The sequence below is a fragment of the Cupressus sempervirens genome, chromosome 8 (genome assembly GCF_028749045.1).
Source record: "Cupressus sempervirens isolate cs-2001-9-10 chromosome 8, ASM2874904v1, whole genome shotgun sequence".
In the NCBI taxonomy this organism is placed as follows: domain Eukaryota; kingdom Viridiplantae; phylum Streptophyta; class Pinopsida; order Cupressales; family Cupressaceae; genus Cupressus; species Cupressus sempervirens.
The window spans coordinates 587,122,314-587,147,996 of NC_143125.1; the positions used below are offsets into that span (position 1 = coordinate 587,122,314).

The 25,683-nt window shown below is 34.5% G+C and overlaps 1 protein-coding gene across 4 annotated transcripts in view; it reads right to left on the reverse strand.

Moving 5' to 3' along the window:
* The window catches only part of LOC149543802 (ribonuclease J-like), a 306,576-nt gene that overhangs the window by 254,879 nt on the left and 26,014 nt on the right, over window positions 1-25,683 (reverse strand). For 3 of the 4 annotated variants that reach the window (XR_016355684.1, XM_089798486.1, XM_089798485.1), the window contains one exon: window positions 13,381-13,609. Coding sequence is in view for 3 of the 4 variants with exons in the window: in XM_089798486.1 (XP_089654612.1) it covers window positions 13,381-13,609 (229 nt within the window). In the remaining variant the exon portion in view is untranslated. The remainder of the gene's footprint in view (window positions 1-13,380; window positions 13,610-25,683) is intronic. The other variant, XM_089798487.1, reaches the window with a different exon arrangement.

The following is a 25,683-nucleotide window of genomic DNA, read 5'->3' on the forward strand; positions in this document are numbered from 1 at the left end:
GGCAAAGGATAGGCGGATTGGAGCAAAAACCCAAGGCCCTCAATACCCCCCTTCTCAGGGCAGAATTTTGTTAACTTCAGAAAACAGTAACACTTTCAAAACTACTCTTGAGGAACTTTGTATGGGACACCCTATGTATAAACATGGTTTTAATAGTTATGATTTATCAAATTTGATTCATGAGGCTCTTTCAAAATGCAAGAGAGCAAAAAATAGAAAATCTGAAACTAATTGTTTTCCAGCCAATGCTTGGTTTGATAAGGAATGCAAGAGGGCTAGAAGAAACCTAAGGGAGTCAAATAAAACTAACTTTGATATTAAGGCCTACAAACAGATCCTAAAGAAGAAAAAAACTGATTTTATGTTCACAAGGAGAGAGTAGTTAATTTTTTTGGGCAGAAATAACCCCAAACGTTTTTGGAAAGAACTCCAACCAAGGAGAAAACAAACTGAAAATAATAATATTACTGCCACCCAATGGTTTGAATATGCTAAGAAACTTTATGAACAAGAGGGTGGAGTGGGACAGCCACCTTTGGTCAATGATGATACAAATCTTTTCACTGTGCAAGAGATAGAGGCAGGGATTAAGAAGTTAGGTGGAGGTAAAGCAAAAGACCTTGTTGCGCTCCAAGCAAAATATCTGAAGTGGGGTATGAAAACTCTTGCACCGCACATCACTAAAATTTTCAACAAAATTTGCCAAGAAGGGTTTCCGAAAGATTGGACAATCAGCCTTGCAATACCACTTTTTAAGAGTGGTGATGTTAACAATCCCTCCAACTACAGGACTATAATTATCAATCCCCTCTTTGCTAAACTTTTTGGCAGCATGATAGAAACTAGGATCAGCAAATGGGCAAAAGAAAACCATAAATGTGCTAAAGGGCAAGCTAGTTTTAGGCCAAAGCACTCGACAGTGGATCACTGTGTCACTTTGAGACACATTATTGAAAAAGAATGGGAGAAAAAGGAAGAGGTATTTTGTTGCTTTGTCGACTTTAAAAAGGCTTTTGACACCGTCCCGAGAGACAAGCTTTGATTTAGGATGGAAGAATTGGAGATTTCTATGCATCTCAGAGCTGTTGTTCATAGGATGTACGAAGAGGTGAAAGTTAAAATCAGAACTTCAGATGGCATTTCAGAATGTTTTAGGAGCGATATCGAGGTCAAACAAGGCTGCCCTTTATCTCCTACGTTGTTTGGTTTATATATTGACAAACTGGAAGAGTGGTTAAACATGCAAAAGGGTGAAGGCATTCAGCTAGGTGAATTTGTTATAAAGCTGCTCCTATATGCGGACGATCTCATTTTAATTGCCAAATCTGCCCATGGTTTGCAAGATCATCTATCTTCTCTTGAGCGCTTTTGCAGAATGGTGGGGATGCAGGTCAATATCAGCAAGACTAAAGTTATGATTTTCTCTAATAATAAAAAACAACACCAACATGAATTTTATTACAATGGAAGTGTTCTTGAAGAAGTTGCGGAGTATAAATATCTTGGCATCGATTTCAACAAAAAACTAAGCTGGTCTAGCTGCAGGTATAAAAGGATATTAGGTGGGTGGAAGGCTTTTTATGCTCTTCAGAATAGGTGCCGTGAAGCAGAGTTGTGGGATTGGAAAACTATTCAAACCTTGTTCGGTCTTCTTGTGCTGCCAGTGGTTCTTTACGGGTGTGAATTATGGGCCAGCAACACTACTATAGCACAATGGAAACAAATCGAAGGAATCCAAAAGCGCTTGATCACAAGCAAGTTTAAAATCAAAAGCACTGTTCCATATGATATCATGCTAAGTGAAATGGGGGCTGCTCCTATTGAGGCACTTGCTATGGTTCGCCTTCTAAGTTATCTAAAAAGAATCGAAAAAATGGAAGAGGATAGATAGCCTAAAGTGGTCTTTAATGACACACTATGTCAGCAAAAAAGGACATGGATGCAACAAAACATCAAATGGATGAGTAAATGGAATATTCAATTCAATATGTGCCCCACAAATAATAAAGAAATAAAGGTCTTTGTCATGGAGAAATTCTAAAAGAGAAATTGGAGAAGCGAGATCGGAAGGAAGAAATTATATTATCTAAATGAGTTCAACCCCGCTTGTGATCAACTCCAAAAAGCATACATAGGAGCCAACATTTCTTGGAGGGCTAAAATTCTTATTGCTCAGCTGAGAACCAACTCTCACCAACTTTGTTGTGAGACCGGACGTTGAAAGAGGCCAAAGGAGGCTTGGGAAGAAAGAATTTGCAAATTCTGCAATTCTGGGAAAGTGGAAACTGAACAGCACTTTATTTTAGAATGTGAAGCCTACAAGAGTAGTAGAGATAAATTTGCGGACACTATATGTGACAGTTCTTGGCATAACCTATTCAACGAAGAGTACATTTTGAGCAATTGGGTGGACTCATCATCATCCTACACAAGCAACGAACATTGTTACTTAAGTCTGCTTGAGTTGTCTTGCTGTCCCATAGGCTATTTTTAGCCTCGTGGACTTTAAAATTTTATCTTATCTTTATCTTATAACACCCAACATTTGAGATTTCTCCCTATTAGTTTAATCTTTATTGCACAAGCTTCATATAATTGAGTCAACATACAGTTCGTTAATAGCAAGCTTAATCTCTCATTTCTATACAAAGACTCCCACCATTCAGATCTCTACTTTCGACTTCCGCCTGAATATTCCCTTTCCTTATAAAATCTTTGTTATGTTAACCTTCAAAATTGAAACTTAAGGCATAGATTTTATTTCACCCAACATTATAATATAAAATCTCTAAAACCTTATTACTCTCATCAAGGATAATAGCATTAATAAATTACATTTTTCACCTTCACAATTTCAAAATCTTTCGAACAGCACTATTGGACTAGCCCGACTCCCTCAACTAGCAAAGACTACACTGACTACACCCAAGAATTTAACAAAATAATACCTATGAATATTTTGTCTATATTAGTGTTGTTGTCTACAAAGCTTTCTATGTCACTAGAATATTATACAAGAGTCTAAAGGAAATTGACCTTTGGTATTATTGACTAATTAAATAATTTCAATCCAAAACATTTCAATTCTTCCAACAATCAAAATGAGCTCCTCTGTCAAATGTATAAAAAAACCTTGGCTGTATGCATTAATGAATTATTATATCGCAAAGATACTTTGTAGATCTAACACCAAATTTTCAAGAAAGAAACCAAAATCTCTAATTTGCTATAGTTGAAAGATGGGAAAAGAAAACATTATAGCTTCACCCAAAGTCAATGTGTTGATCGTGCTTTCCCCGTGCATTATCAGGGTATCAAATTGCATGTACAATCTAGCACATTGTATTTAAGCTCCTCTCCAACTTCAAAAACATACAAAAGCTCTCTGCTACCAAAAGAAATTGCTTAGCTTGAGATCTTTTCACTAAGGTAACAGAGAATCTGACATGCTTATGAGCTAACCAATTGTCATGTCATTCATGGCTCAACACACATATGCAGAAATCAACAACAATTGCACAAAAGTGAAGAGGAAATGAACCGTGAAAGCCCTATTGTTATGGTTTCTTGAATTCTTCACTTGTGGCTTCTCTACCATCTCTCTCTATCAAGATGACTCATTCTGATAAAGTCCCCAAAAAAAACACTATGCTTGACCAACAGAAGAGTTTAGCAGCAATCTTATTAAAGATTTTCTCTACAATGATATTGTTGCCCAAGTACCAAGGTCTTGATTATTATAACCATCTTGCAGAAGTAATCATCCAACATCTTCTTTGCATTGCTATGGGAGGAAGAAAGTTGTAATTAATATTGATGAATAGCAAAGGTTTGTGTATGTCACACAAACACTGAAATTTCTCAACGAATGCAATTGTTGCTAGAGAGTAGTTTGTCCCTATTCTAAGCATAGCCAGCACCAAAAAACATGTTTCGGCAGATACAGTTTCCCTCCTGTGAATTCACGGCAGTGATATGTATGTTGCAAAACATCTAAGTCGATACCTTTTATTTATATTATTATTGCTAAGAAACTTGGGAATATTTATTTCCAAGTTTAAAGTGTCAATTTCAAAATTATTAAAGCTCCAATATAAACTAGCACAACACTCGGAATACAAGTATCACTCTACAATATTTGTCCTTGCTTCTATAGCTCATGCCACAAAAATAACTTTTAAAGCACTCATAATATTAGTCATGTTGTGATGACGATGTCTTCCGTTGCCATGTGAAATAGAATATTTTGATGCACTATCCGCTTGTATATTGCAATTGACAAAACTAGACAAAACTAGACCTTTGTACCCTAGCGAAACAAGATGTGTTTTGTTTGATTCCTTATCCTCCATCCTATGCGACCAGTTTACACCACACACAAGAAAAAATCACTAATTATGAGAAAGAAGCACTCTAATAAACTTTCTTACTTTTGCAGCCAGGCTCTGATACAATGTTAAGGAATGATTGCTGCAAACGTAATAGCATTGCCCGTAATTTTTGTCAGTTCCAAAGCAGCGATCTTACTTGTATTTATATTGTGGATGAGACAAGGAGAGACACGTCCCATGAAGGGACATGTCTATTCATTAACACATATTGTTTCATTATTTATAATTAGTTATTATTAGACAATTGTTAATATATATATATATATATATAATGTTTATACATTAATTATCTAATGATTACTAATCAAAATGATTTTACTAATAATCATAACAACAATTACCAAGATATTCAGTTAATCTAAAGAAGTGTAAGTATCCATAATTAAGAGTCACAAAAGAACAATTCATAAAGCGCAAGATCTAGAACTAAGAAAGCAAAGGATAGGATAAGAACAACTAAAGAATAAAGAACATCCACAAAGTCTATCCCAAAGACTTAATTGACCATTACAAAGTAAATATTAAAATATAACTTCAATATGGAATCGGCAAGATGTATGAGAGAAAAGTTAAACAATTAGAAACAACATTCATCCTTTCAAGCCTAGTCCTCCACAAGAAAAGAAGAAAAGAACAATGAAATCTAAAAGGCTCAATAGGTTTGGATGGCTATCAATTAATGAAGATGTTGAGAAAGTTGATCGATAATCTCATGTAATGTTTTTAATTCTAAATCAAACATTTCAAAAGATGATTCCCTTTTCAAATGGACAAGGAGTTGAAATGAAGTATTGGAGGAAGAAAAGGGAATTCTTAAGCACCTTGAAATACACAGACAAAACTAATTCAAAATATCATCTTCTGATGGGTCCAACTACAAATACAAAAGCCTTAGTTAGGATGCACAAGCCTTTAAGATACTTTATACTACAATTGAAAAACTCGCCAAGGTTGTGGAAAGAAAGTCTGCAGCTTAAAAATTTGCTTACATCTAATTAGATATGCATTTTATGCAAAATTCATGACAAGATACATCCAATGAGTCAATAAATGTGTACGAAAAAAAACAAGTTGAGTCTAGATATATATGATATAAATATAAACTGGGTACCAAAATGGTATCCTTATGTCGAATGTTGATGGCTAGTAACCTAGTAGTCTTAAGCAAAATTAGAATAGCAAATTGTTTTCATAGAACTATAAGTACAACATCAAAATAATTTACATCTTCCTCTTCCTAGCTCTAGTAAAAACTAGGGGAGAGGTAGAGGTTATATCCCTAGGAGTCCATTGTGGTTGCACCTCCTTGCTTGATACAAGTGGCTATGGCCCAACCTCTATGTAAATGCTACTAGCACTAGCAAAGACTCATCATCCTCAATCTCATCCTCCTCAATGACATCTAGTGTAAATCCAAATACATCCCCCTCCTCCATAGCCCACCCCTCTAAACCATATATCTCATCTTCTATAAAAAAAAACGGAGGCTACTCCTGTGATGTCCAATCAGTGTAAGGATCTGTATCATCCAAATCAATTGGACCAGTCGGTGTTTCCTCTTTTGTCTTTGTGTGCAACTGAAGATCATATTGCACAAAGACAAGGTCATTGAAGCATTTCTAAGCTAACTTGTTAATCTTCTCCATGTGGATGGCCTTGAAAAAGGTCCAATTGCACCTCAGGTCCCAATAAAGCACAAAATACTGAATTAGAACTCAATGATTTGCATCACAAACTTTTTATTTTGTTGCAACCAAGTTTCTTGCAAAAACTTGCCCAAAACATGACATAAATACTCACAAGCCTGAAAAAACTGCAAATTTTTCAGCACCTAGCAAGTATTTCATCTTTTCTTTATACTACATATAGATGGTAACAAAACCAAGCTTAGATGTCCAGTCCTTATCTTGAAAGTAATACTATGAGTGGTAGTAATTAAATAAATAAGATGATTGCGTTGAAGAGAAACATTCAAACAAAAAGTTTGTTAAATTTTGTAGCTGCGATAGAGATCTTTATCTTTCAAAATCTGGAAGCTATTACTGTTATTGTCATCTTCAGTCGAAAAGGACACTTAAGTTTAATTTGTAATATTTAATGTAAATGACATGTGTCGTTCACATGCATTGAGGCATGAATATTCAAAGAGCTATAATTAATTATAGGAGTTATGGGAATCTTGAAAGACCTTCGGTTATAATGTGACAAGTCTCTCCTATTGTTATATATTCGCATCAAGCAAAGGATATTGTACACTTGAACATTTCATTATCAATAAAGATATATTTGTGTTGTGTGGCTGGGTTTTTCCCTTCATTCTCGAAGGGATTTCCCAGGATAATTTTGGTGTTTTTTGTTTCAGTTTTCTCTCTTACTTATTGATGGTCATCTTCATGGATTTCTGGGCTCTAGTTTTAACATGGTATCAAAGCCTAGTTGTTCAGCGCCTTCCATCTAATCTATCATGGGCAGCTACATTTTTTGTATCGACACCATGAGATATATCATTAAGTCTTTTTGATGCTAAGTTGTGCATGGTGAATCTCATGCTTGGTTGGGTTTATTGCAAACTCTGAGTAGGTTGTCGTGTCTTTTCCGATTGAGTGAAAACTAAAGCCTTCACTTGAGTTATTGGTGACTGGAGTTTATTTTATTTTCGTTTTCCTCTATTGGCATTGATTATCTTTCTTATGCTCTGTGGCTATATAACTTTTTGTTTTTACCTCTTGTTGGTTTTGCAAGGTCATGTTAAAGTTTCATGTGCTCATGTAACTGTTGATCAAGAAGTTTCTTGAGGAAGTTTCTATTTTGTCATCTTTTATTGCGTCTCCCCTATCTCTGATATTTGTTTTTCGTGGTTAAGAATATGCTTTTTTTTCCGTATCAATCTGATTGGTATGTCGATACCAATCATCGGAGGCTGAATATGTCGATTCTTTAGAGGCTGTTTGGATTGCAAAAAAAAAAAGTTTCCTGATTGATATCTGGAGATGAATCATTTTCTTTTGGTCATCACACATTTCTCATTCGTTTCTATAACTTTTCAACATCTCTTTTACGACGGCCAGTTTGCATGCTTCTATCAGGGCATCAAGTCATTTACTCTGTGTAACCGTTCTTTGTGGAGAAATTGTATCATCAATTTTTGTCTTTGACATTTTTATTTGTTATGGAACTATCATTTTGGAGCTATACATATTTTTTAAAATATTACTGTCATATTGTTTAGTTAATAAATGTATCGGTTGGCCCCTTCTTGCATTATCGCATGTGTGTAATGGCAAATGATCTTTCATCTTGATTTCATCTTATGAGTTGATGGGGAGAAATCTTGTGCAGGTCTTGAGCTCAACATATAATCTTCGGATTCACTAGAGGTATGTTGTCTTCGAGATTGTAGTTGGGAAGATCAATTGACACTTGATTGTCACGCAATATGACTTGAGAGTCTTCTTTGTAACGTCAAAACTTTAGTATGCAATCTTAATGTGTGGAGTGCATTTCCAATTCATTATTATTATTCGTGGGTAGATGAATATTGAAAAGAAACTCTGTGGTGGAGTGTCGAATTGTTAGATTACACCTTTCCATTGTTGTAACACCTAGACAAGTATTCTACTTTTTGACTATTTTTCTTCTCCATAGTCAAGTTTCTTTGCAAATGAGTGAGAATTATCAAAAATCTCTTTTGAGTGTATGTCGAGCCTCAAATATAGGTGACAGAATTTCAAGAGGGCTCAAATATATGTTGTGTAGAGGAAATCACCATATTTGATCAGATCACGGTTTTTATTCCATTCGGGACTTAGGTCATTGGCATGGATCAATTATGTTGGAAATGGGTCATGCACGATGAGACCAGCTCTGGTACAAATATAACACTAGAAGGAAGCTTATGATTTTTTGAGGGAAGTTTCTTTAGCTACGATGAGACCAGCTCTACAACAGATATAACACTAGGAGGAAGCTTATGATTTTTTGAGGGAAGTTTCTTTAGCTATCTTCTCATGATACTAAAAGTTTTTTATTTTTTATTTTTTAGAGAATATATCAATGATTGAATGCATGTTATTAATAAGGTTCTTTATTTGTGATAAGTGATTGGTATTTTCGAATTTGAGATTCTTGCTAGAAAAGAGTTTCAGATGTGATTGCATTCTTTAGCTACAAAGTGGGACTTTGTTGTGAAATAGCATTGCATGAGGTTGCAGAGACAAGTATTATTGTGACATTGATATTATATTCTTATTATTATATTAATGCTATGAGATTTACAAGCATTATATTGAATCTCTTTGTTTATGTGTGTTTATTGAGATTAGACCACAAAGAGATGAGTATTTATGGTTATATTGCTTGAAAGATATTATTTTTAGCATTGATGGTTGATTTTAGCTTCAGAGGGAGGCCTCATAATTAAGAGGGAGTACTTAAGAAATCCCCTTAATTCTCATTTATGATTGTGATGCTTGTGGTATCTGTAAAATTTGAGACTTAAATGGAACCAAGTCTTGCTTTTATGCCTATTTCTATTCTTGTGTGAATAAATAAGACTGTAAGATGATAACTCTTTCACTATGCAATAGTGAACATCATGTTGAGAGAGTCCATGATGCCATCATGTTGAGAGATTTCATAATGGGAGTTGGATGTCATGTTGAGAGATTCCATGACAGTTCACATTGAGAGAGTCCATGAATAAAGGCTTAGCTGTGAGTCTTGCAAATCTTTTCATGTTGAAGTGATTCCATGAATATGAATAATTGTTATAGGTTTTCATGTTGAGTGATTCCATGAAAATGAATAATTGTCTTAGGTTTTCATGTTGAGTGATTCCATGAATATGACTCATTTTTACAAGTTTTCATTTTGAGTAACTCCATGAATTATGTTTTGAATTCGTACGATCGGAATTTATCATTGACATTTTTTATTGCAACTTTGTGTGACTGTTCAGCTAAAGATCTCTCTCTTGCTAAGAGGGAGTGTTAAAGTTTGTAACTGCAATAGAGATCTTTATCTCTCAAAATCTGGACGTTATTACCGTTATTGTCATCTTCAGCTGATAAGGACACTTAAGTTTAATTTGTAATATTAAATGTAAATGACATGTGTCATTCACATGCATTGAAGCATGAATATTCGAAGAGTTATAATTAATTATAGGAGTTATGGGAATCTTGAGAGACCTTTGGTTATAATGTGAAGAGTCTCTCCTGTTGTTATATATTCGCATCAAGCAAAGGATATTGTACACTCAAACATTTCATTATCAATAAAGATATATTTGTGTTGTGTGGCTAGGTTTTTCCCTTCATTCTCGAAGGGTTTTCCCAAGATAATTTTGGTGTTCTTTGTTTCAGTTTTCTCTCTTACTTATTGACGGTTATCTTCATGGATTTCTGGGCTCTAGTTTTAACAAAGTTTACATAACAAAATTTATATAGTTTCATAGACAAATGAAGAATATTTCAACACCTTGAAAAACCTTGTGCAAGTTTTACCAAGTATAGCAAGGCCTTTTTGACATTTTCATTCCTAGTAAAGTATTGAGCATCAACATGAATAAATATGCTCGAGAATTGGCCCCAAGAATATTAACCACACACGAGAGAAAAAAAAGCCCAAAACATTTAAGTTACAACTTCATATCGGGAAATTGTTGATTTTACTTAGAAAAAGACTTTAGATGGCTTAAGTGCAAATGATATAGGAGAGAAGTTACATAAATTTTCTCAAATGACCAATGAAGATTAACACAAGTTGAAAGAAAAACCAGTTGTAATAGGGGAGACCAAGGGTAAATGGATCCAAGAAAACATAAGTACAAAGCACAACAAAACCCAAAGCAAAAGAGTGTAGATCTAAGTATAGATATTGACATGAAAGAGGGCTCCCATCAATGGAGCATAGAAAAATGGAATCATGGGAACATAGAAGCAAAATTATTGCTCAAGAATAACTTGGCATATAAAAAGATAAATTTTTTAAGTTTATTATAGATTGAATCGAGGAAAAAAAGGAATGTATTCAATTACAGTAAGAGAAAAATATAAAAACATCACTATAGAACTAGAGAAGAGCTCCAAAACCCTAAACAAATACCAAAATTCAAGGAGAATTCAAATGTGAGTCAAATAAATTTGGGACTTTTTTGCAAATTAATTATAACTTCACCAATTGAAAACACAAGGCATAGGGAGCTGGAAAAGATAACCATAATTTTATGAAGATTTTTGCTTCTATATGTGAGACCACAAATGGCAAGCAAAGTTATCACATATTTGTAGCAAGGATTAAACAAGAAGAGCTAACAACATCATTATTAACAACCACAAGAGCTAATGCAATCCTCAATAATGAAGATTACCTAGACAATACTAGAAGACTCATTATGATCAACGACAACACTGATCTAGGAGCATTTTGGGTACTCTGGCAATCTTGCATCAACCGAAAAGATTTCCTTTATTGTTCTTGTTTGTTGTTTGAAGAATGGTCATTGCTTGTGCTTTCTCTTTCCATGCTTTATCCCCTCCTACCTTGCATCAAGAATGCTCAATGCCCAAGAAAATACGTGATAACAAAGTCCTACTACACATTCCTAGAAGTGTGTAAGATACTCCCCTAGAAAATCTAATATAATGCCCAAGTTTAATTAGTATCCAATAACAAAAAGCAATTCCTAATATGTGCTTCTCTCTGACCATAACTATAGGCCAAGGGTGTTAGAAGGCCCCCCCGTTCAAAAACGCAATACGTCCACTCTACGTAGAACTTCAATAATAGGTTGTCCATCCCAATAGTGGCATTCAAGGTTGGCATTGTCTTATTAATTTTTTCTCATTTATATCTGAAATCACAACATCAAAGGAGCATTGAATCATTGCATATGCCATGATAATGCCTTGAAAAGAGGTGACCATATTGGTAGCTCTAGAGATCCTTTATAATACCCATACTTGAAAGTAATGGTCCCTCAAAGGACCAAACATCTCTGATTAGAGTACTAAAAGATTGTGGATAGATAGACACCTATATCCTTGTACAAGAGGCCAAACAACACCTCCTACTCTATCATGACCCTTTGTAAAGTCCCAATTTTTACACCTCCCTTAGTGTAAATACCTGCTACCAAGATTGGCCTGTTAGCAGGGTCCCACAAACCAATGAGATGGATAGGAATCCTTTCAGAGGCTTGTGATGACATATCAAGGCTTGAAGATCCTGTTTGACGAGGACAATCTCCTAGATTTTAGAAGAAATCCCCATTTTTTAGGGATGAATTGGGAGTTAGCAAGGACACACCAGGCGGCATCCAGGATCAACTTGGACACTTCTGGCACAGTACCTATTTTTTAGGAGATTAATATATCTTAGGAAGGACTGCCAGTTAGCTTGTAGTGATCAGACAACATCAATAGATAGGACAGAATTCAGATCAAGGTTCAGATGAGCGAAATAGGAACTACTGGGAAATAATTTAATTATTTCCTAAGATAGGAATAATTAAATAAATACAAAAGTGATTATTTTAATCACTTACAATATAATAAAGTAGTATAATATTTGGTCCCAGTATCTAGGCATAAAAATTAAGTTTATAACTTAAAAGGGCAGAAAGTTTATAATGAATAATGACCCCTCGTGAAGTGTGAATCCCTAGGTGAAGGAACTAAATAAAATAAAACATTATTTTATGATTAAAACTTAAAAGGGTGAACAAAAGCCCTAATTTCGAAATTGCACTAGGAGGGAAAAATAATAATAAATAAAAAGGAGTTAGAGAGTCCTTTTTCATATCCAGAAATCATTTTTTATACCACCAATATTGTGGAGAGCTCTCTAAGGGTTTTTTCAGAAAATATCTCTTTCTGAGAACGAAATCTCTCAAATAGACAGTTACCTGCAAGTATGCAATACCACCCAAGGGTGATTACAGAGAACTTCAATATAAATCAGATTGGAGGTGGAATTTTACTGGATTTCAGCCACAGCAGGGCAAATACACAATCAGCAGTCCATATAACCATCTTAGCATCAGAGATATATTTATTTTCAGTTTGCTAGCAACTGTATCTCTGCATCTAGAAGCCATATAGAAGCCCAGTAGCCTGGCATGGTGGAAGTGGAAAGTGTTTCGGTGAGTTTGAGCATGATTTATATCGCTGCCGCAGAATTCAGTGTTCAGAATTGGATTATCAGCATAAATTAAAGTTCTGGAGCATTTCCAGGTAGCTGCATCAGCCGTACAGACCTCAGGTTTGGAGTTTACCAGTAAGTTTGGATGTTGGGCCATGAAAAACATCAGATCTGCGTTTATATTTTGGAGTTAGCGTTGTCAGAAGTCTTCAGGGCAGGAAATAATTGCAATTTCACATTCTCATTGTCATCTACCTCATAAAGCACTTGGTAGAGTCATTGTAAAGAATTTATTGTTTGAAATAAAACTAGAAGTTTCTACAATTTTCAGTGTTTACAGTAGTTTGGAGTTGTGGGCTTATGTGGCTCTCTCAGCATTTTTATTTTGATCAGCATGGCATTAGCAAACTTTCAAAAACCCTTAAAATACAAAAAATTAAAAATTAAAAACACGGCAGAAAAAAATCCCGATATAAACTGATTTTCTCACGCTACCTATGTCCCATTTTTTCAAAAAATAAAATATGAAAAAGGAAAAACTCAGCAGAAGAGCAATTTTTAGGATCTCCAAAATAAAGTTTTCGAGACAGTTCAAATGTAATTTATCTCGCTATCCCAATAGCATGGGAGACGATCAAAAACAAGGATGAAAGTTAAATATACACAGTTTTCTCTACCAGCTCTTATAGATCCATCTCATGGACCATGGAAATCTCATGTTCCCTATAAGTCCTTCTTATCAGCTTAAATAGTTGGAAACGCTACAACTAAAAACTTGAAGTAAAGCCAATATTTGTAAATATGAAATACAGAAAACTTAAATATGAACAACAGTTAGAAAACTTACTCTGGAAACATAAGCCCAGCATCTACTAGAATATAACGATCATAATGACCTACAAGCATACAGTTCATTCCTATTTCCCCCACGCCTCCTAATGGTAGGATACGCAAGGGTGGACCTTCAAGTCCTTCATGGAATTGCTCCAATTTACGACGCACGCCATCTTCCATGCTTCGTCCGGGCCCTTCAAGGCTCCGAAATCTCTTTCGTGATCTGTTAAGGCATTGAGAATCTAAGATTCGGAGACAAAATTAATTAGAAAAAGAGACATGAGGAAAAAATCTGTCAAAATAGAAACAATCCAATATTTTATTTAAAAACCAAAAGCAAATATTCAGTTATACATTTAGCCAACCTTACATAGGCATGCAATTTATAAAAATCAAAATGAAAAATGAGAAAAAAGATCAAGTACGTTAAGAAGTACTTAGGTTATAAGAAGCAAGAACACAAGTTAGAAAAAACAAGCATGCTTGGTTAAAAGATATAGTGATAATAATTAATTAAAAGACTAACATATAATTTTCAGAGCTGGATATGCCATTTGGCTGATCTAAAAGTTCTGCAGAAAGTGAGAACTGATGTCATCAAAATACAAAATCATTGGGCGCTATGTATGATGATAATAGGATTTGTCAAGAAATTTTTAACACAAGGATACATGCAATAGAATTCGGAGAGAGCTTCCTGCAGGCTCTTTGAGCTTTTTGGTCAATTTTTATTCTTCTATTGGGCGTTCTATACACTGCTTTGTGAAAGATATTGCTTGACTCCAGTTTTAGAACTGTACAGACAAAATTTGTGTTGTGTGCTTGTATTCTTCATCTTATTATTGAATATAGATTCAATATAGTTCAGAAAGCATAAAAACTGCTCATTGAATTTAAATTTCAGATTTCCCTGTCTAGACTCTAAAGTTTGTAAAAATTAACTCACAGACATTTGAACCAGACATACATTAGAGGCAATGCTCTTAGAAAATTTCCAGCTCTCAAAGCTCTGTAAGAACCTTGCAAAGCTCTTCAACAAGATTTTTGAAATTAAATCCTAGCTATTTGCACCAGACAAAAATTAGAGGCAATGCTCTTAGAGCATTTCCAGCTCTCAAAGCTCTGTAAGAACCTTGCAAAGCCCATCCTTCAGCAAGACTTTTTTCATCCTATGTAGCCAATTCAGGCACAAGTACCCCCTACATAATTAAAAGTCAATTGTATATGTTAGTAAGTTCAAAAATAGATTGCATGCACCACAAAGTTGATAAACATCTGTGCTACCACAGATGGAGATAAACAATTCAGAATGTCCAGTCAGTATCCTGCAAAGCACAGTCTTACAGAAGTCCGTGCATATTGACCAGCCTGTCCAGTGCAAAACTATAAGCCATATTAGTCATAGCAGATCAAAATAATGAGAATCTAACAAGGTTCTAGAAAATTGGTAGGTTAAAGAAGGCAAAGATCCTTCCGTACTCTAAATTTCAAAATGGTTTGAAGATCTACATATGTATGTATCTATGTACATGTATGTGTACATACATACATATATATACTAAGATACCGATTCATTTTGAATGGGCTAGACTTCCGGATTTCGGATGTGTCCAGAAGCCCTGCAGACGCTGACCGGAAGCAAGCCGCAGGCTCCCAAATGGTTTGGAAGCCAGGCCGCAAGCTTCCGGCCAGCTTCCGCAAGGCTTCTAGACGCATCCATGGGCCTAGTGGCCAAAAAGGCAAAAAAAACATTAAAAAACAAAACAAACACTTAAGTTGCCTATTCAACACATGTTGTAATTGCATTTTTTAGGTTTTTTTTTGGCTATTAAACCCTAAAACGACCCTAAAGGTGAATATTGAAGCATTCACAACTCATTTTGGAACTTTGTTTGCACCTACAGCCACTTCTCACTTGGTCTCTAGTTTGCACTGTCATTGTGAAGCCAAGTTCAGCATTTTCGAAGAGGATCGATCAAAGAGGGAAAGATAGTTTTTTCAAGGGAGTTTAAATCTTTCAAGGTAAGTGATCAATCCCATTCTTGAGTATTTTGATGAATTTTTTAGAGTTTTTGATGAATTTTTTCAAGTTTTTGAAGATTTTTTTCAATTTCTTTTTTTTGAAAGATATATAGAAGCAAGTTTGGGTATCTATTAGTAGTTTTTTCTCACTTCTTTCCACTTGTATGCATGATGTTCATAGTTGTTAGGACCAAATTAAAATTTATTTATTTTCTTATAGAATAGGTTGCAAAAATCTAGGCAAGAATGGATACTGATGGCAGTGCTAGTCAAAGTTCAGTGGGAGGCCAAGGAGGGAAAGGGACTCATAATTTCAAAACTGATATAGGTTCTCCTTTGTGGAGAAATACAACACGGATATCACAGGTTGCAAGAGGTGGCTCATACTATTGGAAGTGCAATTATTGTCAAAGTAGCAAAGAAAAACCTTTCAATAGCTCATATTCTCGAGTGAAGCTTCATTTTATGGGCCCTACTGGCAAAGGATTTGGAATGTGCAAAGGCAAAAATGGTACTGCAATGACTAATGCAGAAATACTTTCATTTGTAAGAGAACAAGAAGCTAAGAAGCTACTGATGCATTGATCAATAGATCAAAAAAAGGCTACTATCAAGGTCCATCCTCAAAGAGCAAGCTGCATGCACCCACTGATGCATCCTCCCAACACCCATTCTTGCAAGTGTACCTATGCCAGGAGAGGATGAGGAAGAAGTGGGAATTTCAACCCACAAATGAGGCCCATTGCACACTGCATTTAAAATGGAGGCAAGAGACCGCGTTGATGAAGTTATTGCACATTGCCTCTATGCAAATGGGCTTCTGTTAGTGTATCAAACTGTAAGTGAAATAATATTTTGAATTATTTTCAATATAATAATGATATATAATGTTGAGTTGTTAGCAAGGAATGCAGAGAGTTATTATTATACTAAATACGTTGAAGGCACTAAAGACTTGTTTTAGTTTTGTGTTCATTGCGCTTGGAATCAGCGGAGTTCAAAGTATATATACATGGGAGGGCAAACAGTGAATCACGACCGATAGGCATGACTCATGCTAGAGTCACGTCTATCGGGTGTGACTCAATATCACCCCAATACCTTTGTTAATACTGACGATAAGTAATAAGTTGTCGATACCTTTGTTAATATTGACGATTAGTAATAAGTCGCCAAGGTTGTCAATCACATCTTTATTGAAATATGTTTGCAAGTTAAATCTGTATGTATGTATGTATGTATGTATGTATGTATGTATGTATGTATGTATGTATGTATGTATGGATGAATGAATGAATGATTATATTTTAATATCTAAATACATAGAACAATAACATAAATATTCACAAAATTCATTATTAAATCTTTATAACTTATGTTTAACTAATCTATACATTAACACTCCCTCTTAGATTAGCAAGAAAAATATACAGAAAGTCTTTGATCATAAGACTTCTTAATGTCAAATAAGGGTCGATTCATCAATGAAATGATATTCATCAACTTATATTTGACATTATATAACATGAGAGTTCGCCTATCAAAATATCTACAATATGATATTCACCAAGCTCTCGAGAGTAATGGCCTATCAGAAACATCAACTGAATGATGATCACCAAGTACTCAGTGTGGTATTAAACTATCAGAATATCAGGGCAAGATATTCACCAAGTATCAAAAATATATCTATACAAGCAACTTGTAGATAATCAAATTAATGATATCAAACGCCTAGTTGTTGATGTATAAGATAAAGCCTTTACATAAAACAATTTCACAAAATGAATCATGCTACAACTTATTGTAAGGATGTCACTTTACAACAACTTCTCTTCATACAAGTGAAATCATTTTAAAGTCGTCACTTCTTAATGATTAGCACAGGTTTTATAAATTTATAATATATAAATTGTACAATAATCAATTTCTCTGAGACATTTCCTCAAATTTTACAATCATACCAAGTTCTTTACGAAAATGCTCCACTTTTGTCTTAGCGAGTGGTTTGGTAAGAGTGTGCAATTTGATCCGCTGTACTAATATATTCCAACTTGATTACATCCTTCTCAACCATGTCTCGAACATAGTGGTATGGCATCTCGATGTGTTTTGATTTGTTATGAAACACTGGATTAAGAGATAGCTTGATACAGCTCTGGTTATCACAATAAATAGTAGTAGGTGGAAGTTGCTTCCCAAATAATCCAAATAGAAGTTTTCTCAACCATACAGCTTCTCTTGCTCCCATAGATGCAGCTATGTACTTGACTTCTATAGAACTCTGTGCTACTGAAGACTACTTCCAACTAAACCAAGATATCATTACTGAACCCAAGGTAAAACAACATCCTGAAGTGCTCTTACGATTCGTTGAATTTCCTACCCAATCAGAATCTGTATATCCTCTTAGATTTAGTTCAGTTTTAGTGTATTTGAGACCATATCCAATTGTACCACTAAGATACCTAAAAATGTGTTTTGCTGCTACTAAATGAGTTTGTTTAGGTTTACACATGAATTGACTAAGAACATTTACAGCATAACAAATGTCAGATCTTGTGTTTACCAAATACATTAAAGAACCAATTATCTGTCGATATAGAATAGGATTAACACTTTTAGAATCTTCGGTTGCTTCTTTTAGTTTCTAGAGATTTGTTTCCATAGGAGTTTTCATTGCCTTGCTGTCCAACATGCCAAATCTATGGAGTAGGTAAAGAGTATACTTCTCTTGATTTGAGAAGATTCATTTTGAATGCTGCCATACTTCTAGTCCCAAGAAGTAGTGCAGTATTCCTAGGTCTTTCATTTCAAATTCGGATATGAGATCTTGTTTACATTTTTCAATTAGATGATCTTCTCCTATAATCAAAAGATCATCAACATATAGAACCATAATTAACATATCCCCCTATATTACCTTGTAATATAAATTTGGATCTGCAATGTTTTTAGAGAAGTCAAGTTTAGTTAGATGATGATCTATCCATTCATACCAAGCTCGGGGAGCTTGTTTCAATCCATATAAAGCCTTTTTTAATTTGCATACATGAGATTGTTTATTGTGTACTTCAAATCCTTCTGGTTGTTCAAGATAAACTTCCTCTTCTATAACACCATTCAAAAATGCAGTTTTTACATCCATTTGATGAATTTTCCATCCCTTAGATGTAGCAATGGCTAAAACAACTCTGGCTGAAGTATATCTAGCTATTGGAGCAAAAGTTTCCTCATAGTCTATTCCTTCCTGTTGAGAAAATCCTCTTGCTACAAACCTTGCTTTGTACTTGTTGATACTTCCATCTGCAGCATGTTTAATTTTAAATAGCCATTTTGAAGAGACAACTGATTTATTTTTGAGTCTAGGAACAATATCCCAAATATCATTTTTAAGTATGGAGTTATATTCTTCTACCATGGCATCTTTCCAATGTTGATGTTTTATTGCTTCTTTTACATTAGATGGTTCAGATTTGGAGATTTCACTCATTAATGCAATGTAACTTGAGCATATGTTAGGACGTTTTCTTTCCCTGATGAAATCTAAGGGAATGAAATTGTTTTCTTCAATTAGCTTTCTAGCCCATAGTGGTCTTTTCTTTTCCTCAGAAGTGTGAGTAATGTCCATGTGTTCAATTGATTTATCTTCCTCCATTAGAATCTCCCTCTCATTATCAGAGTTTTGTTCTTCTAGGGTTTCTTTTGAATTTGATTCATTTTCATCCTTAGATCTTTTGAAGGCCAAATCTTCATCAAATATTACATCTTGACTTAGTTCAATATTTCTTTGTCCAAGGATATAGATACGATAAGCTTTGGAAGTTTCACTATAACCTACAAAGATTCCTTTCTTTCCTAAGGGCTTTAGTTTCGTTCTCTTCTTGTTAGGAATATGTACATAGACAGAACAACCAAACATTCTCAAGTATTTAAGATTAGGTTTCTTCCCAGTAAATGCCTCTTCAGGGTCTTGAATTCGAAATGAAAGTGTGGACATCTATTTTGAAGGAAAACAGCAGTATTTGAGGCTTCTCCCCAAAGAAAAGTTTCAAGATTTTGATCATGAAGCATTGCTTTAGCAGATTGAACTATGGATCTATTCTTTCTCTCAACTATTCCATTTTGTTGAGGATTATAGAGAACAGAACACTCCCTCTTGATCCCAACAGTTTCAAAATAATTTATAAAGATATCAAAAATGTATTCTTTAACATTGTCTATTCTTTAGACTTTTATTTTCTTTCCAAAAAGGTTTTCTACAAGGGCTTTAAACTCTTTAAATTTTTTGTCAAGATTTCTTCAAATTCTTTACTTTTAATAAAATAGACCCAAGTCTTCCTAGTGAAATCATCCACAAATATGATATAGTATAGAAAACCTCCTAGAGGGGGAACTGGCATAGGACCACATAAGTCTGAGTGAATAAGTTCTAGAACTTCTTTGGATTTGGTTTGACTATTTTGAAATGTAGCTTTAATATTTTTCCCAAAAGCACAACCTTTACAGGTTCCTTCATGGTACGGATTAAGTTTAGGTAGACCCGTTACCATTTTTCCTAGACAAGGTGATCCTCGAAAATGGAGATGACCTAGTCTCCTGTGCCAGATTTCATTTTCATTTTCTTTGAAAGAATCATAGAGTAGAGCTGAATGAGTGAGAGAGTTAATTTTTTATAAAGACATCCATGTCTAGAACCAATCTTGTATGCATTTTTTATGTTAGAATTCTTAGGCCAAGCTAAAACCTTTCCTTCCATAAATGTAACTCTGAATCCTTCATCTTCAAGAGCAGAGATAGAAAGAAAGTTTCTTTTTATACCAGGTACATATAGTACCTTAGTAAGTTCAATTGTTTTCCCTGATTTCAGATGAATAGTACATGTTCCTATTTCCATTATGGGATAGCTTGTATCATCTCCAATGGTTAATTCATCGACATAGTCTTCCTTGATGGAGTCTAACTGTTCTTTAAAACATGTAATATGTCGAGAGGCTATGCTATCAATTACCCAAGTACTTGATCTGGTTGATGCCTCACTAGAGAGAGCTGAATAGAAAGCATTGTGTTCAGAATTTCCATTTGAGTTCTGAGTAATTGCAAATGAAGCTTGTGGCTTAATTCTATCAGGACATCTAGATGTCGGATGTCCAATTTTATCACATCTAAAATATTGCATTTTGGAGAAGTTAGGTAGCTTTCTCTTTCCTTTGAATTTTCTTTTCTTCTTATTTACTTGAGTGGAGAGAACTTGTAAATCTTTTGAGGAAACATTTTGGCCTCGAGCTACTTGCATACACTCTTCTTGTATACAATCAGCTTTAAGTCTTTCAAATTTAGGAAGTTTTGACCGAGAGCATACCCTTTGTCTAAAAGTATCCCATGATGATGGAAGGCCCTTTAGAGCCATTATTGTTAACTCCTTTCCATCATAGATGTGTCGTAAGGAAGAGAGTTGATTTCGAAGTTTAATTATTCTCATAAAGTATGAGGAAATTTTCTCTCCTTTATTCATTTTAATATTTGACATTCTGTCCTTTAATGTAATGATTCGAACAGCATTATTTATCTCAAACATATTTCCAAGAGCATTGTACATCTCGAGTGCAATGCCCAATTTTGAGATTACACGAAGTAGATGAGTTTTAACACCATCCACAATAAGTTTCATAGCTTTACTATTGTCACTCTCCCATTTTTTTAGTTCATCATTTCCTTTAGGTGGTGGGTCAAAATTTTCAATAAATTTATTTAGGCCATGTTCTTTCAGTATGAGTTTTAGCCATAATTTCCAGCCTACAAAATCTGAATCAACTTCTAATTTGTCTTCCAGCCTCATGCCGTTCACCATTTTGAATAATATTAAACTAAAGTTTGATTTCAAGATCACTTCTTCAAACCTGCTCTGATACCATGTTAGTGTATCAGACTATAAGTGAAATAATATTCTGAATTATTTTCAATATAATAATGATATATAATGTTGAGTTGTTATCAAGGAATGCAGAGAGTTATTATTATACTGAATACGCTGAAGGCACTAAAGACTTGTTTTAGTTCTGTGTTTGTTGTGCTTGGAATTAGCGGAGTTCAAAGTATATATACACGGGAGGGCAGACATTGAGTCACGATCGATAGGCATGACTCATGCTGGAGTCATGTCTATCGGGCATGACTCAATATCACCCCCGATACCTTTGTTAATACCTACGATAAGTAATAAGCTGCCGATACATTTGTTAATGCTGACAATTAGTAATAAGTCACCAAGGTTGTCGATCACATCTTTATTGAAATATGTTTGCAAGTTAGATCTACATATATATATGTATGTATGTATGTATGATTATATTTTAATATCTAAACACATATAACAATAACATAAATATTCACAAGATTCATTATTAAACCTTTATGATTTATGTTTAACTAATCTATACACCAACAACTTCCTTTCAACTTGGTGAGAATGCCATATTGGAAGGAAATGGTGGTAGCACTCAACGAATCACCAGCTGACTACACAAGCCCGGGGTATGAAAAGGTGCATACGACTCTATTGCAAAAAGAGAAGACACATATAGAGAAAGACCTTCAAGCAATCAAAAAATCTTGGAAAACTTTGGGTCTAACTATTGTGTCAAATGGTTGGAAGGATACAAGAAACCGGCCACTAATTAATGTGATTGCAGGTTCCCCCAAAAGAGCAATGTTTTTGAAGGCTATTAATTGTGAGGGGCAAGTGAAAGATTCCGAATTCATTTCTAAAATACTCATCAAGGCCATCGAGATGGTGGGTAGTGAGAATGTGGTACAGGTGGTCACAGACAATGCCAAAAATTGCAAGGGTCCGGGTGCTTTAGTTGAGAGTCAGTACAAGCATTTTTTTGGACCCCATGCACTATTCACTGCCTTAACTTGATCATTCAAAGGATTGGCACTCAAATAGATTGGGTGAAGAAAATATCCCAAGAGGGGGAGGACATACAGATGTTTGTGACTAACCACCACATGTCACAATCCATTTTTAGAATGTACTCCAAATTGGAGTTGCTGAAGGTAAATTGATTTTTTTAAATTACTAAGTTTCATGGATTTGTAATTTAGTTAAAAATTAAAATTTATAATTATATTGTCAATTGACATATTGTTAACTTGCTTAGGTTGTTGAGACCCGTTTTGCATCTCATACAATTGTTATGAGACGACTCCTCAAGGTAAAAGATGCATTGGGCCAAAAGGTCATCGGTAATCAATGGGGCATATGGAAGATCTCAAATTCAAAAAGAGCACAAAGGATCAAGGATTTGATCTTGAATGAGAGTTAGTGGGCTCGTGTGGCATATGTATTGGATTTCATCGAGCCCATCATGTCTATGCTCTTTTGTTGATACAGATACACCTTGCTTGGGGGATGTGTATGATGGCATGGACAACATAGTTGAGAAGGTAAAACATTCAATAAAAGCACATGAGTGACCCCACACAATGTGAAGCCTTATGCAAACAAGTGCAAGCAATTATCCACCATCGCTGGAATAAGATGACTACCCCATTGCACCTCCTTGCATATGCCTTGTCTCCTAGGTACTATAGTGAGGAGGTAGTTGGTATGCTGGGTAGAGTTGCACCATTTGTGGATGAGGAGGTTGTTGAGGGGTGCCACAAAGCTCTTACAAGACTCTTCCCACTGGAAGAAATGTATGAAAAGGTAAGGGAAGAATTTGGGCTGTTTACTTCAGGGCTAAGGCATTCTCCATTTGCACTAAAGGACCAAAATATAATGGGAGCTATCACATGGTGGTACATGTATGGTCAACCTTTCAAGCATCTTCAACCTCTTGCAATTAAGGTCCTAGCACAAGTAAGTTTTTTATATAGTTTTGTAAATTTGTTTTTAACTTTTATGTTTACACTTGCATTCTAGAATTTAGTGTTTCACACATTCTTTGAAATTAATTTTCTTTTCATTTGTATGTTTTGTGACAATTATCTAGGTTGCTAGTTCTGCTACTGCTGAAAGGAATTGGAGTACATACTCCTTTATCCATTTAGTGAAGCACAACCGGTTGGGCTCCAAAAAGGCTGAGGACTTGGTCTTTGTCCACACCAACTTGTGTCTTTTGTCACATAAGAATGATCATTACAAGAAAGGGGCAACAAAGCTTTGGGATGTAGCCCCTGAGTGTGCAAATTAGGATGCAATACTTTATGATCTTATTAAAGTCAGAGACAGTGATGATGATAGCGTGGCACGTGGTGCATCTAGCAAAAGTGGAACCATGTTTGGTTCAAATGATCTTTTAGCAGTTGGAGATGATGAGAATGTGGATTTTCTTGTGAATCCCTATGATTGTTGATTGAATCTTCAATCATTAACTATGTTTTTTGTTGGAATCTTGAACATGACCTATTTGAATTTATTGTCTGAGACTATACTCTAATGTTGGACAAGCAAATATTGATATATCATATGAATTTTGAAATATCTTGAATTTTGATAAAGGGTTAAGTATCATAGTCATACTATCCCAAAAAAAAAAAAAAAAAATCCCTGCATCCTGTATCCGCTTCGGAGTCCGCATCTAAATCAATAACTTAATATATATACATAAATATATATGTAGATGTGTAAATACATGTGTGTGTGTGGGTGTGTGTCTATATATAACAATATACAAATATAAATATACACACATTATAGAAATATAATATGAAAATGAGATTTATATAAAAGTTTAAAAGTTAAGAAATGATTTTAAAAGTTAAACTTTCATGATGCTACAAGAAGTCATCCAAGCAGGCATAGGCTGGTTCTGTAGCTCAATCCCTTTTTGCCCTATATATTAAAAGACGCTTTTTCTATCCAAGTAGTAAGTTCAGTAGACAAGCTGAAGTTTTTTATCTAGAACGTCACAAGATGGCAGCTTCTTTGGCATGCAAGTAACTGGAGGTAAAAAGTGATTCTGTTTTAGTTATTTGTTGGGTGGATTTTTAGTAAATGACAATTTCTATAAATTTTGTTGCAAAATAGGATTAATAGCCACAGTGTGTGAGACAAAGTCTCTCCTACCTTAAAGGGAAGGCTCCTCCTCACAGTTCCTTGGATCAACTCAAGGTAAGAAAGAAGGTTAGAGGTTCTTTATAAGGGCGTTACTAATATTCTTTCCTCTTGTTTCAAGAAAGAATCCACTTACTTGTGGAGAGGATAATGGGCAAGATGGACCTCTTAACTACACTTCTATCTTAAAATTGTAAATAGTGATACCAATAAACTCACACCAACTCATAGGCTGATTGAAAGCATACTAGCTTAGATCAATGTCTATTTCTTCTATTCTATTAAGGTAAATCTCTACTATTGGGGCATAAAAACTTCAAAAAGTAGATAAATTCTAGATTCTAAGCCTATAAGCTATTCTAGTTCACAAACATGAAAATAACTCAACTCTTATAATATGCATGAACACAAGACATCAATACAAACTACAGTCACAACTTCTAATTTGTATTACAACAATTGCTTCCAGTTACAACTTCAAAACAAATTGTTTCTCGTACTCACTTTGCTCCAAATACACACAATATTAACATGAACTAAAGATAAAAACACAAATTGCAAGCACAGCTTCCTGTTGAGTAACTAAGATCATTTTTTGCGAATGTAATAACACTTCCATCATAATGGTATGTTCCAAATGCAGATTTGAATTGTTACATCCCAATTTTTGACCTAATTTGAAATATAGCTGTTGAGGTTCACATGAAGTAAGTTGGCAGTTTAATTTGTTATAATCTGGTGAAATGGTAAGATAGTTAGTCATTATGATTTCAAGTGAAGATAACATGCTAGTTGATTGTTAATCAAAAATTCATGGAATTGAGATGAAGGTTAACAGTTATGATTATTTATGATTAAATAATTTATAATTTAACTATGGAGAATTTCCTTGCAAGAAACACATCAAAGGGATGGAAGCATTGTCAGAAAAGAATTAGGCAGGAGCATCACCATCACTAAGCAAATGGGTTGAGGACCAACTTGAAACTGGATACATCTGCAGGACCCGCATGAGTTATTTAAATAAATAACTAGTTAAAATAATTGGGTCGAAATATAAAATGTATCTCAAAGGATTTTAATTCATCTTTCATCATATTATTTTAATAAATATTTATAAACGTGAATGTAATATAAAAATGATTTGGCACCATTATAATTTAATAATTAATAAAGTGATGTTACATGTACATATAAGATTATAATAATGATCGAATTATAATAACATTTGAA